This window comes from Podarcis bocagei, assembly GCF_964188305.1.
Source record: "Podarcis bocagei genome assembly, chromosome: 3".
Taxonomy (NCBI): Eukaryota; Metazoa; Chordata; class Lepidosauria; order Squamata; family Lacertidae; genus Podarcis; species Podarcis bocagei.
In genome coordinates this window covers 40,896,872-40,912,339 of record NC_138127.1, presented here as the reverse complement: position 1 = coordinate 40,912,339, position 15,468 = coordinate 40,896,872, and the positions used below count along the sequence as shown (strand labels likewise).

At 39.8% G+C, this 15,468-nt stretch overlaps 1 protein-coding gene across 1 annotated transcript in view; it reads left to right on the top strand.

Moving 5' to 3' along the window:
* Positions 1–15,468, top strand: part of MAN1A1 (mannosidase alpha class 1A member 1) — a 53,957-nt gene that overhangs the window by 20,020 nt on the left and 18,469 nt on the right. The window contains exons 4-6 of the mRNA XM_081187695.1: positions 3,850–3,930; positions 8,553–8,647; positions 14,158–14,281. Of these exons, the coding sequence (XP_081043821.1) occupies positions 3,850–3,930; positions 8,553–8,647; positions 14,158–14,281 (300 nt within the window). The remainder of the gene's footprint in view (positions 1–3,849; positions 3,931–8,552; positions 8,648–14,157; positions 14,282–15,468) is intronic.

The window sequence follows — 15,468 nt, the reverse complement described above, 5'->3', positions numbered from 1 at the left end:
TTTAAACTTTAAATCTTTAGCTAATTAGCACAATTCAAATGGGACTTCCAGTATGTCATTTTGCTTTACTACCTATTTAAAATGTAAAATCCTTTAGTAAGAATCTTTTTAAAAGGTAATTGTGGGAGGTGTATATTATAAAATAAAATTTAAATGCTAGTTAAACTGTGTTCTTACTTAGAAAACATATGTTAGGTAGACAGTTACTTTAAAAGACCTTCATAAGTACCTCTGTCCCAAGAGCTGCAAACCTGGGTGTCATATTTCTGTAGTAATTGTGTTTTCCCACCCCATGGGGCTGTTCTAGAGAGGATCTGAATGTAATGCTAGAATGTGAACAATATTTTGTTAGACCTAGGCAGCAATTAATGATCTGCCCCCTATTCTTAAAGTTGAAAAGAGGCTGTCTCACCTCAATTTTTCTCAGCATATAGCAATTAAAATTTCAGGAAATCCCGTTCAAACACAAAATTATAAGCAGCATCACCTTTCCATTTATCTGTTTCCTCCATGTCTCACTGAAATAAAAATCTTTCTGCCAAGGTATTGTTTGTCAGGTCACTGTGGAATTGGTATTTATAATCACCTTGATGTTTCCCAGAAGTCTTTATGTATTTAAATCTAGCCTTTGCTGCATATTGTGATGATGTTACCAAAGGAATATCTAACTAAATACATTTTTAGTTTTAATCCTTCCTAATAAATGGGAGTAATTTCATGCAAGATTTAATGAAATTAATTCACAAACAGTGGCATGCCTATGTTATAAATAGGGATCAACTAGTTAATAAACAGGAACCAGAGGATAGCTAAAAATGGAATAAAGTCATAAAAATTGAGTGCTTCAATGTTCTGTACTAAGACTAACAGCATTTAGTGTGAAAACTGGAGACAAGGGTAATTGGTGAGATAGCAAAACTTGTGGAAGACAGTATACAGGATAGAAAATTCCATGCAGACCATGAAGAGCTCCAAAAGCAGTACCAGGGAAAATGTAGTTCTGTGTAAACACAAAGTGATGCAGTTTGGGACATAGAATTCTAACTTCCTTTGTGATAAACTTTAAATTTATTATTTCTTTTTTATGTAAGGTTACTTTGAGTCGCCTGCGGCAACAAATAGCATCTAATAAATGTAATTGATAATAATGATAGTAAATGGGCTTACTCAAAGAAAGAAACTTCTAATGAACAACAAAATAGACAAATGGGTGGAAGAATCCAATGATTAAGGACAGGCTTCCTCAAACTCGGTCCCCCAGATGTTTTTGGCCTACAACTCCCATGATCCCTAGCTAGCAAGACCAGTGGTCAGGGATGATGGGAATTGTAGTCTCAAAATATCTGGAGGGCTGAGGTTGAGGAAGCCTGATTAAGGGAGATGAAGAATGTGTGATGGCAGAGCTTTCAAATTCTGAACTTAGAGTTCTGCAGAAGGTAGAGAGTAAATAAGTTCACTCCTGAATTATCTGATTTTAAAAGAACAAAGGTGATCTTAGTATAGCATAAACAGACCTTACAGCTGGTAGTTTGCCAACATCTGGGCAACTATTCAATCAGGGGGCCATATTACCAAATCTGACCCTGGTAATAGCCAGTGCTGACTTGACTGGAGTTGAAAATCCACATCTGACCCAGCAACTTTTAGAAAAGGCTTGCTCTGCAACTTTACAGTTCAGTGAGCAAGTACATATTCTTCCCCCTTCCCCCACTAAAAAGACATATTGGAAGGAGGTCTTCATATTCCCCTGCCACTTCCTGATTCTAGATCTGCTCCTCCCAACTTTTATACAAATTATGTTCAAAAATCATGTTCAAAATTGTGGGCCATCTTGTACACGGATACAATATCCCCACCACCACTTTCTCATTTTGGAGTCTCCCAAAATAGGGGGCATCTTATACATGGAGGCGTGTTATACATGGAAGAATACAGTGCATTATTTCTCTTTCCTGACCTTTATGGTATACTTGCTATAGAAATAGGTTGCTGACAGACAATTAGTGTTAAAATCCATGATCCCTGTGTTACATTTTTCATCTTCATCATCACATATGGCATACTGATTTTCAACTGCATTCATCAGATATTTTATTTCTTACATTTACACATGATATATCTTGATAGTTTTCTGAAGCTTGCGAGAGGGGAGAGAATATTTTAAGTGCCCCCCACCATCTTTGATTTGAGACTTCATTATCTGCTCATAGGGAAATCTGATACAGGCTTGAATAAGACTCCTCATTGTCTTCTCCCCCACATTCCCATTCAAATGCAGACTGGTTTCCTAGAAGTTAAGTAAAGCCTCTTCAGCTTCTCTTCAAATCTCTCTCATCCACATGTTTTCCCAGGGTGATGCTAGCTTGCCATAATGAGCTTAAGGATAGCTCTCCTATTAAATACAGAGCTTTCATGTCTACGTTGACTACAATCTCTTGCTTCATTTGTTCCACATGCCTCAGTGGATTGTGTAACGTACTCTAGAAATGCTATGGTTTGTACAGTTGTTAGCTTCAGCAAATCTGCAAGGTTTATTTAGGGCTATAATTTAAAATGATAGTATCCTTAGATTGTATGAGAGAAAGTTGAGTAATATATGATAAAAAGTTTTAAGTTTTTGTGATATCTCTTTTCTCCACATTTAAAACAAAATTTATCATGTTATGGAATTAATATGCTAATAAAGAGAGCTGTAGCTGTATGCAAAGTTTTTGCCTTGTTATAAAAAAATTGGCATAAGCTAGGCAGTAATTAATGGCCTAACTACATGTTAAGCACAGGCTGTTGTTTTTAAGTGCTTAATTTTGATTTCTGGATGAAAATCAGCTCCATAGAGTACTAAACAGAAGAATCGCCTACAGCTGCTAGTTCTCCACCAAGAAGTTATTCTGTGGCTGCTCCTGCTCCTGGCAGTGCTGTTTATAGCAGACAGTCCATTCAGAGGCAAATAGGAGATGGGGGAATTTGGATGAGAAACCACTGCAGAGTCCCAGTCAAGATCAAGATCATGTGAATAACAAGCGATACATGATATACAGTATTAATTGTTGTAAAATGGTGTAAATATTTGCAACAAAGAAATGGGCATAAAGAATCTAGGAAGAACTGTCTTCTCTGGAAAGACAGGGAATAATAACAACATCCTGAAAATGTGTTTGTCCCATAGAGATATGATTCCCAAAGAGCTTTTGCCAATAATCCTATTCTTAGGAGGTTTTTAAAAAAAACAACGTAGTGCTGTGGACATGGTAAGGGTGTGAGGTTCAAATGATTTTAGTAGTCTGTTAAACTCTTCCTTAGGTGAACTATTTCCTTCATTGTGGAAACAAATACATTTTCTTAGAATTTAACTGATGTTTCTGTCTTTGTGAGGCATCGTTTTATTTCTGCTTCTGGATATAAACTTTTTCATACTGCATTTTGAAGCTTAAAACTGGCATAAACACTGAATGCAAATTGGGCAAGAATTATGCTTAAATCTTTGGATAGTGTATCCTCCTGGAGGCAAAGAGTTCATAGTGACTTCCCTGTCTGTGATATGGAGCCAAGTTTGTAAAAAATCATGGATACATTTTGTGTTTAGTGAGGAGAGAACCTCACCGTGAGCTTGGGTTCAAACAACGTGCTCAGCCAAACCTTGACTTAGCTCAGTGCAGCACAGGAGTTAAAAGCACCAGGAGGAGCAAAGCAGCTGCAAGCTCCTCTCGAGGTGCCTGCCAAAATTGGCTTACCATGTCATGCAAACCAGACCCTAGAAACAACTGGAGACTACTGCAGACATTGTATTTCCTTTTCATGTTGAAAATTCACTATAATTTACCTAAAAATGTATTGTATTTGTATTCATAGAATGCAGAAGTTTCCGTTTTTGAAGTGAACATTCGCTTTGTTGGTGGGCTGCTTTCAGCATACTACCTTTCTGGAGAAGAGGTAAGATCATTTATGTTCTTCAATAGTAGCTCTAAATCTATAATACTGAGTAACAGGTTAAAGCCCAAAGTTTGGCTTAGGGTACTGGAAGTTAGCCAACAACACACCAGGGACTGGCTAATTGGAGAAATGCTGCAAGCACATAACTCTAGTGCTCAAAAGCTTGCACTACCTCCTCATACACTACCAGGCTGGGTTCAAAGCCATTAACAACTTGGGTCTGGGATGTCTCAAGAATGGGAAGACCTAATCGCTGAGCTCTTCAAGAGAGTCATAGAATCATAGAGTTGGAAGGGACCCAAGGGACATCTAGTCCAACCCCTCAATGCAGGAACTTCAGCTAAAGCATCCATGACAGATGACCATCCAACCTCTGCTTAAAAACCTCCAAGGAAGGAGAGTTCATCATCTCTTGTGGGAGTCTGTGCCACTCCCAGACTCTCACTCCCAAACTTCCTGTAAACTACCCTGTATGTACATACTCCAAATGAGGAGTTCATCCCCCATAACAAGTGTGCAAATAACTTTGAGAGTCTGGAAAGGTGGGTGTCCCCTTTTTCTTTCTTACATACACAGTAGTTGAAAAAACAAAAATGTGAATTCTTTTGCTTTTCTTTGAGAAGTCTTGGGACATAGTTCTTAGGGTGCCTGATGTGGGTGGCGCTGTGGGTTAGACCGCAGAGCCTAGGACTTGCTGATCAGAAGGTCGGCGGTTCGAATCCCCGCGACGGGGTGAGCTCCCGTTGCTCAGTCCCAGCTCCTGCCAACCTAGCAGTTCGAAAGCACGTCAAAGTGCAAGTAGATAAATAGGTACCGCTCCGGTGGGAAGGTAAACGGCATTTCCGTGCGCTGCTCTGGTTCGCCAGAAGCAGCTTAGTCATGCTGGCCACATGACCCGGAAGCTGTACGCCGGCTCTCTCGGCCAATAAAGCGAGATGTGCGCCGCAACCCCAGAGTCGGCCACGACTGGACCTAATGGTCAGGGGTCCCTTTACCTTTACTTAAGTGTAGGGTGGCAGCAGAGAGACACTGACAGCAGGATTCAGCTTATGAGTCCTGTCAGCAGAGACCTTGTGCAAAGACTTCTATTTGCACAATGGGGCTTCTCCCTGGTCAACTCCCCACACTGCTCCCCACCTCCAAAATTTGCTCGGTGGGGACTTGGGAGAACCAATGGAACAGCACACAACAGGAGAGAGGAAATCTTCCCATGCAGCAAATGTGGTGTTCAGTTTCTCTGAATTTCTTTCTTGATACTGTGCTGTAGACTCCATCTTACTTGTGGTAACACTTACACCAACTTTACACCATCAGGCAACTTTGTCTGATAGCCTCCGCTTTACATCCACAGTTTTCTGGTCCCACAGCAAACTTTGCTTCTGTCCCATACATTACACCATTTTGTGGTTATCAGTATTATAGCCATATTTTATTAGGATCTCTGAGATTGCGAAGTAATTTGACTTATCCTAAATGTAATTTGGCTTATAAGAATGGAGACCTTTTCATGTGTCTCCCTGAAAGAATAAATTACTTCAACTACTTAATAGATAAAACAGTAGGAAAATGACATTCCAATTAACTTTTAACACCTGCATACAAAATTGGATTGCTACTTAAAAGATGCAACAGTTCAGAGCATTGAATTTGGACATTATTTACTTAAGGTCAATACTAGCTTATTGAAACTGAAGAAAATGCTAGGGGTGTGTATAAACCACAAAATTCGGTTTGGACCCCACTTCATTGGTTTGGAAAAGAGCAACATTTGATCCCTTCTAAGTGGATGAACCCTGCAAAATTTCAGAAGGAAAGCTGTAGCAGTTCTGCAAGACAGCCTTTACAGATTTCACATTGTGGTAACAAGGCTATTGGGTTGGGTCTATGGCCCCACCTAGTGGTTGAAAGGCAGGACAACATATTGGGATGTAGATCGTGCCCAATATGCCTTCGGCGAAAGCTGTACACATCTTCTCTGGCTCCTGTTACTGATTTCTCCTCAGGTGTTTCCTCTGTCTCTTTAAAGCTCATTTTTTCTAATTATTCTTTATATGAGTGGCGTGTGGCATGATGTGTTTTCCAGAGTGTTTTTGTCTGTTTGGTTGGTATGATTGAGGGCTGGTTGTTGTTTTTTCCTCCTCAGCTTTGTCTTTTACCAGTCACCATTTTGTTTGGTTTCCCTGTCCACCATCTTTACTGCTGGCTTGTTCCTTTCCTTTCTTGCCCGCTTTTCCTTTGCCTGGCGTGTGTGTGAATCCCTATTGTGTGTTCCCTTTCCCCCTTCCCTTCTGTCTTCTACTGCTTTGGGAGAAGAGATTGAAGTGATTTGCCAGACTTTGCGTCTGATACCACTTTGGGGCATCACCATCGCCTGGGTATTCACCCATATAGCCTGTTGGATTAACCACAGCTATATTCTTGGTGGGTGGGTGTTACACCTGAGCTGGCGGGCACTTTACTGTAGGGCAACAATTTTATTATGAAGATGTTGTACATTGTAGAGGTTTCCCTAGGAAAGTAACTTGCAAAATTTCAGGACGTTGAGTGCCGTGGCTAGGGAGTTATGATGAATGAAAGAAACAGCTTCAGGCTTGTGTTGTGCTCAGTTGGCACCAAAAGTCACAGAAACTAAGCACAAAGCTGATTTGATAGGAGTGGATATTTTTGGCATGTGGCACAAAGGCAGAAGGGCTTTAATGTTCAGTGTTTTCCAAGCAGTCACCACTGGCAGAGCACAAAGAATTGACAAAGCACAGAAACGACAAAAACTAGGTGATGTATTCAGCATCCCGTCTCCCAAAGCAGTGTGATTGGGAGCCCTGGTAAAATGATGTCCTCTGATTAAAAGCTAGACCTGTCTGTCACAAAAGACATGTCCCTCTCCCAGCTCTGGCATTTTTCTTCTACGACAAACTAGAGGAGAATTTTTTGGAGACTCAGTTTGCTGTGATTAAACATCTGAATTCCCATAGTGCTTTGTAGAGATCCACTTCAGACAAACCTTCTTGAAGTGACTCTGCTTCGGTTCTTGATTCAGGATTTGTCAATTGTTTGTGCAGTCCTAGATAATTCAATTTTTGTGACACTGAACCTGCATTTTTGTTTCGTTGGAATAAATGTTTTTCTGTTTGTCATGAATTGACCTTAGATCAGCTAAAGATTGCAGTCCCTGATGTTCTAAAGCCAACAAAACAAGTATTGACCAATTAGATGTAGAGTTTTGTTCTGCTAAGAGATTAAAGGTTGATCAGGCAAAAGATTGTGTATGTAACCGAGTAGGAAAACTTACAGGGCACTTCCTGGAACTTTCAGTGTCTCCTCCAGACTGAGGAGATAAGAATTTTATTTAGAGCAATGACTTTCATGTGCATTGAGTTATCTGCAAACTCTGTGCCCTGTCTACATTTTTCATTTTTCTTCTCTGTATTTTTACAGGGAATTTTAGTTACATTAAAAAAAAAAAAATCTTTCCTTAGGTTTATAATCCGTTTGTGTCATTCAGATAGGTAAGGCGTCTGTTAGCATAATGGGGAAGGAAGCAGTTTTCAGCTATTCCCCCTTTCATCAGCCTCTCTCTAAATTTACTCCAGATTGTCCTCCCAGTCCTTCAGAGCAGATTTAGGGAGGCATGGTGGATTGCAGAGAGAGAGGGAGTAGCTGAAAAGTGTTTCCTTCCCCATTCTGCTAACAGAAGTTTTACTGTTAGCTGAATTAAACTTTTTTCCACTGCGTTTTTTCTCCTCTTTTCATAAGATAACAAAACCTAATTAGCAAATTGCAATAGTCATTTTTTGTAATGCGAGCAAAATCTGGACATATGAAGTGTTTTCTGTTCCTAACTCTGCTTTGTGCCAATGTTATTCATTGTTCTCCTTTCATCTTTAAGTGCTGGTGAACAGAGGCATAGATTAGAGGCAACGGATTCAAGTGGGTGAACTGTCAGATCCACTCAGTTTAGTTACCAGCATTCTTGAAAAACCTACCTGTGCACATGAATGAAATTGGCAAGTCTTGTCTAGAACCAGTACCCTGATGTGGTGATAGACTGCCACTTGTCTATTGGATGGGTTTGAAGGATGGCCACTAGAGCACATGCAAATAAATGTGTGAATCATTAGTGGTAAATCACATTAGCTTGATTAAGTTTGATTTTATGTTGTATGCCTCCCAGGGATCACTATGTGAAGGGTGGGTTTATAAATTGGGAACTAAATAATAAAATGCATGATTGTCTGAATGAAGAATAGAGTTGTATGTTAGACATAAATTTTATGGCTTGATGAAAAGAGGAAGTGTGAAATTATTTTTTCTTTGTTGGAGTTATGGATTTTTTATGTTCAGTTTTTATTCTATTTTGTTTTTCATATATGTAATCTGTTCTGGGGACCACAAGTCTCATAAATGAATGGATTTTCCAGGATCCTTTCCAAAAATGTTCAGCTTTCACTTAAAAATTAGAACAAAGCTTCTAACTCATTTTGTTATGGGAAAGTGTCCATGAAGTATTCCAAATCCTACTTACCATGTGTTGGACTCTGACCTGGGAGAGTTCCACAGCTCCAGGTGAATTAGAGTTTATTGTTTCTTGATTTGTCTGACTATTGCTGATTTTAATTTTGCAGGTATTTCGGAAGAAAGCAGTAGAACTAGGAGAGAAACTGCTTCCAGCCTTTAACACGCCAACAGGAATTCCTTGGGCATTGTTAAATATCAAAAGGTAAAAACAAGGAATAGCTTCTGTTTGCCCTTTATTTATTGGGATGGACAATCAGGTGACAATTTTCTGTATTATCTTACCTTTTAGGCTCCTGGCTTACGTGAATACATAACATGAGATGACACATAATTGCTCTCTCATTTTCCTCATTTGTTGCAATTTGCAGACATTCTGCAAACTGAAACAACTTTTGTGGTCTCAGTTGAATAGAAGTCCAGTCTTCTCAAAGTCTACTCTGGATATTTGTAAGGAGGTAGTGAAGCCACAGTATTCTAAGTTTAAAGTTAATATGCCTGAATTTCACATTGAGACTTTCTAAAATTGGTGTAACTTAATTATTTCAATTCCTTTCTTAATTTACTTCAACTGGCAAATGGTAAATTAACTAACTAACTAGTGTATATTTTTTTATGCACACCCATGCTCTTATGTTGGTCATCTTTTTATTCTATCATACAATAGCAAATTGTACAAAAGACAAAAAGGTGACCTGCATGAGAGTCAGCTTTTGATGCAAGGACAGTGCAAATATTTACTCTTCTTTTTATTGCAATTTTAAAATCAATATATACTAATTGCACCCTCCTTCTCAAAGTGTGTGACATGGCGAAAATAGACAGACTTGAGGGAACTCAAGGCTTGTTGAAGTACCAGATTTGTTTTTATTTATTGTTTTAAGAAAAAACCTTCAGAAGAGAACACAAACCACTCAGTGAGATGCTCAGAGGGCACAGAATGGTGACTGACTGAGGGGTGGAGGGTAGAATTCAAAACAGGAAGGGGAATTGAATGGCTTATGCTGAAAAGGAAATCACTAGCAGGAATACTGAATGGGAACACACTACACACTGTGACTTTGTTAGGGATCACCCTTATATTCAGTCTGTTTTCAGGTTTCTTTGCTACTTGGAAGGGTTGTACAAACTGTTGACAGTAGAAGTCAGTAGGGCTGTGTTACTGACCTGTCTTCCCAATGCCAACAGCTATGTTGAATGAATTGCCTTTTAATCTATTTGACTTCCCTGCGGCTTTGGAGTGGTTCTGGTACTGAATCTCCCTATTATACAAGATGCTGTTGTAGGGGGATTTAGATCTAACAGATTTCTTTTTCAGAGATAATTTATTATCATCACATGGCTCATAGAATAATAGATTCATATTCATGGTTCTCTGATTTAGTGTTCAGCTTGCTTTTGCTTTAGGGAACTGCTTTAAGGCTGGCTCTCACTGTTACATATAATCTTACAGCTTTCTTATATTTTATTCCCCCCTGCTATGTGTGAAACTCCAGGAAGAATGATTAATCAAACCCTTAGCACATAAAGCAATGGGAAACTTGTATTGTTTGCCTTTATTAATCAGTGCTACATAAGTGTATTCTGAAAGATGATAAAAAGTATGTTTGAGATTTACAGGAGCTGGAATGTACTTCCTAATGAGGAACTAAGCTATAAACTCAATACCTAAAGAAGTATGTACGTACTTAAAATGCACTGGGATCTGGATTTTTCAATAATTAAATTGCCTTCATGTACCTGCTTCTTGAATGGAATGACTATTGTGCTAATCTAGGAAAAGACTGACTAATCATATTTAAAAGCAGCATTTTTTTGTCCGACATGTTTATTCATTCATATATAAACAGATGCATTACACACAAAACAGTAAGCCAAGGATGACTATAAAGATCTAAATCAGCCATCTGTACATCTGAGGTAGTTGGGTTCACGCCACAGTAAGAGACCAAACAGCTTACGGCTTTTTACTGAAGGGATGTGTTGGGGCAAGTGTATGAGAAAGATTGGAAAAGCTATGGTTTGCTCCTCCTATCTTTCTCAAACACATGCACATTTCTTCAGGGGTGTAGCATGGGTTGCCGGTGCCTTGGGCGGGGCAAGTGTTGTGCCCCCTAGTGGACTGGGCAGCAGTCAGTCCCTTCGCCGGCCAGCATCCAATCAAGGGAATCTCTCCTTGCAAACTAGCCCCAACCTGAGGGCAGAGATAAGGCAGAGAAACGTGAAGCCAGGAGCTTCACTGTGTAACCTTGTCCTCCTGTCCCTGCAGCGAGGTGCTCTGGGCAACGCACATGGCTCTGGCAGTGCTTTCTTCATCCCTCCCTCTTGGCCATCCCAGGGGCGGAGCATGCACAAGTGTCCTTTTGCCAGCCATGAGGAAAAGGAGGTGCTGCCCCAGCCCTGAAGCCCCGCCCTGTGCACGGTTTGCCTCCCCACAGCTCTGGCCTTGATGAGGGAGCTGGTGGTGATGGTGCCTGGTTGCACCCCCTCAGAAATTTGTACCCAGGGCTACACTCTTCCTTCCCCCCGCCCCCCACTGCCACTACTGCATTTCCTCATTCATGCATGGAACAAAGATTGGATGTTCTCATTTACTGAGTTCAGTGGAACTTACTTGAGGTAAATGTGCATTTAATTGCAACCTAAATGTATATGTAGGGCAAGAAATAACTTATAGTTTCTGTTGATTCCTGCAGATTTGCCTACAACTGCAGGTGAAATATTCAAATAAAGCCATGTTGGAGAAACTCCATAATTATTCTTTTCCATTCAGTTGTTTCACCAAAGTAGCTAAATGTTTATGAAATGTATGTAAATACAGTATTATTTATTTTTTTAAATGCATATTTCTGCTACTGGCTGAAATTACCCATGCCTGCCCCACATTTGACGTGCTTCATACACCTTGGCTCCAACTGATTATCTGAAACTCTTCAGCAGCACTATTCCTGTAATTTGTTACAAAAAATCCCTGAATTTAAGCCCACATACTTTGAAAGCATAAATACCTGAAGAATTTTAATGAATGCCCCTCTGGCAGGAAGAAAGTGCAGATCTTTGTTTCTGTCCCTCTGGTATTTTCATCTCTTTGACAGTTGAGTTTGCTATCTTTATTTCAACCTATGCATAAAAAATAGTTATTAGTTTCTTGAACTTATCTCATGGTGATGAAAGTAAAATAAATCCCAGACATGAAGTGCTGCACATTTTTCTTCGGGTTTCCAAGTAGGCACTGAGCGGTGTTGATGTATCTCCATTTTGTTGAGAGAGAATAATAAATCATAAGCAGCTATGAAAATATACATAGCTAAAAGTTCAGTCCCATGCATATTTTACCTAGCTGTCCTACTGTATTCAGTGGGCCATAGTCTTAGGAAACATGCACAGGATTGCAGACTAAATCTCTTGCTACCAGTTCTTCTACTGTAATTTATATTTATTTAGATAAGATTTTTAAAAACACTTATACACATAATTTAAGATGGTTTACAACAAATAGATCAGATTCACATTAAAGCCCCAGTAAAGGCAAAATGCATTCAAGAACAGCTGAAAAGAAACAGGAAGCAGAGATAAAACTGTCTCTTCAGATAGTCCATCAGCAAAAGCCAGCTGAAAGAAAAGCATCTTCACAAACCCATGGAAAACAAGAGAATGAACAACCTAGGCTTCAGCAGACAACATGTTGCACAATGTGGGGGCTGCCCACTGAGAAGGCCTTGCTATCTCCACAGTAAAATAAGTCTCCCTGATGGATGGGAGTCTCTCCCATAGCTTAGCAACACACAGGCGAAGGCATTCCATCAGATATCTTAAGCCAGAGCCATTTGGGGTTTTAAAAACCATCTCTGATATTTTGACTTGTACATGAAAATAAATATGTAACCAGTGCAGTTGTCACAGGATAGGTGTAGCCTGATCCAGGGGTGAGCTCCCACTAACATTCTTGCTGCTCCATTTTGGACTGGTTGAAGCTTCCTGCAGTCTGCAAAGGTACCCCCATATAGAGTCCATTGCCATAGCCAGGTCTGATTTACTTTCATACAAGGATGTACATAATAATATAAGCATATTGAGAATATTTGTTTTGTTGCAAAATAGTGTCTTGGCCAGGATCATTTTTATATCAAGTTTTGCCCAAGGCCTCAAAAACTGAATTCCATTTTGTTCAGCTGATTCTTGAAAGAGGTTGCCTTATTGCTTTCATCAGAAATTTCAAAGTAAATGCATCGTGTATTGAACTTGTGGACCTAGAAATCCTTGGTGCTTTCTATTTTGGAAGTTCTTATTGTTAACCACAATGTAAAATAAGTAACAGAAGATTCACACAGAAAGCTTAATGTAATATTTGGTTTCTATTTCACTGGAAGGTCAATGCTTTGTTTAACAGCCCATGCTTTGTATCAGGTATAGCATGAAGTATAATATCCTAGTTTAAAGTTTTGAAAAGAGATTCCATTTTTATACAACTTTCTATTTTGAAAATAAACTACATGGATTTTTTGCCATAATGGTTTTAGACACCTTTGAAGAAAAGAAATACAGGTTTCGCATCAGTTATAGTCACGTCAAGAGTTCACTCATGTGGATAACTGATTCATGAGCATAACTAGCCTGAGATGACAGACTAGTAAGTTCCATGCAAGAGCTGGAAGAGAATACCAAGGATGGATGCTGGTTCAGTTTTCATCACAATAAAGCTGGCCAAGTGTGACAAGTAGTCAATGTCCATTGGGCATAAGCACCTTTGAACTACAGTGGTGCCCCGCAAGACGAATGCCTCGCAAGACGAAAAACCCGCTAGACGAAAGGGTTTTCCGTTTTTGAGCTGCTTCGCAAGACGATTTTCCCTATGGGCTTGCTTTGCAAGATGAAAACGTCTTGCAAGTGTTCCGATTTTTTTTCGCTCCCCCCCTTTTTCTAAGCCGCTAATAGCCTTTTAGCCGCTAATCCGCTAAGCCTTTAATAGCCGCTAAACTGCTAATAGCCGCTAAACCGCTAATAGCGCTAAGCCGCTAATAAGGTTGCTTCGCAAGACGAAAAAACCGCTAGACGAAGAGACTCATAGAACGGATTAATTTCGTCTTGCGAGGCACCACTGTAATTTGGGCTTATTTCATCGGATTGAGGCTGTTAGAGAAGTTCACTCAAGGAAACATGTGACAGTAATGTATGGTACTCTGGAGGAAAGAAGATCTGCTTGGGAAGGGCTAGTATCCCTAAGCCTTCTCCTTCATGGTCTGTGTATAACAAGCTTATTGCTAAATTGGGCATCCTCTCAACTTGCAATAGTACCAAAGCAGTGCAGATAGGTTAAATGTGCTAATATTGAAAAGGAACTGAATAATACATTTTATTTTGGCTCCATCCTATAGTTACAAATAGCTAATTTAGGTGAACAGCACTCTTTGGAGGGTATTCAGGTTCACATAAAAATGATTTGGTAATGCAGCTCTTCTAAGTATTGTGAACTAGGCATACTCCAAAGGAAGTGCTGCTCTGACTGCTTAACAGCATTAACAGGAAATAAAAGCAAAGTACATGTGAACATTGAAGAGATGCAAATGTGATTAACTAAGAGACCGTATTAGGGGCTTTTTATTGCGTTTAGCATTTAGTATTCGCGGCTTTTATGTTTCTTGTCAAGCTACTACGTAGTTTATGATGTTGTAACTTTTATTTCTCAATCTCACATCACTTTTTTCCCCTTTTTAGTGGCATTGGTCGCAACTGGCCCTGGGCTTCAGGAGGAAGCAGTATTTTGGCGGAATTTGGAACTCTGCATTTGGAATTTATGCATCTAAGCCACTTATCTGGAAATCCAGTGTTTGCTGAAAAGGTCAGTTAAGAGTTTTTGCCAGTAGTTGCATCACACTTTTGGAAGTGTGACAATTGCCAGTTGTCGGGAATATCTCTATTTTTGTTCTTTGGATCCTCTGAACTTATTTTCTGAGTACAAATGATTTGGTTTCCGGCACTTCTTTCAAATGTTTTATGATAGTAGGATGGTAGAAGTGTACACATTTTAAGTATCTTAGGTTGACCTTGTACTGCAAACAAGGGAGAGAAAGTGTGTGTGGATTTTCTCTGCATTAGGTTTTTTTTGTATCCAGCTTATTAGTAGTTTCACAGGTAGTAATCATCCCTAAATCATGTTGTGCTTGCCTGTTATGGCACAACAGTCTGTTTTGGGTGCTGATTCAAAAGAAATGTTTTCCAGCTAACCTGAGTGTGGGATTAAAAACATAGGGCTTATTAGGTATATTTCACCCCATCAGAGGAAGCCCTGTGTAGCTGCTTTTGCAGTAAGGCCTCCCCTTGTGTGCCCCCTGCACCCATGAAATTGGCTCTGAAGTGGTTGGATGATCCCCTAGAGTAGCACATGGGGGGATGGACACCCTTCCGCCTGGCAAGCTGATATAGTTGCTCAGATGAAATATTTGTAATAGCCCAACATAGAACACAACCCAAAATTGCCCCTAATACATTCTGCATTCTTATGCTTCATTCGTATATAATGATAAGCAGTTAACAAATTAGCCTGTTTGTCCAGCCCAGGCTCTTCCACTTCAGGATCAAGGAAACAAACCACACAGGGCTGCTTAGTCCAAAGCAGCACTCTTGGTTTGCTTCTCTCTCTCTCTCTCCCTCTCCCTCTCTCTCTCCAAACCACAATCTGCAACTAAGAACAAACCTTGGCTTCGGGTTTAGAGAGTGAAAGAAACGGCTGGTTTGGATATAATGCTAAGCCAACCAGTTTGTGGTTTGTTTCCTTGCTCAACTCAAGGAGCAGCAAAACAGGATTGCTAGGACAGCAAGCAGCTTGTGCACAGGTTATTTGCGTTTTTTAACTATAGTTACTGAATACCCAAGTTCAAATGCAGCCATAGGTTCTCAAACATATATTGAGGAGTTATGGAACCAGATTACTTTTCAGCTAATGTTCAACACTAATCTAGCAAGAAGTCATTAATTAGCTACACAAAATAGCTCTGGACGATGTCCATCCCAGTATGGGCTGTGTGT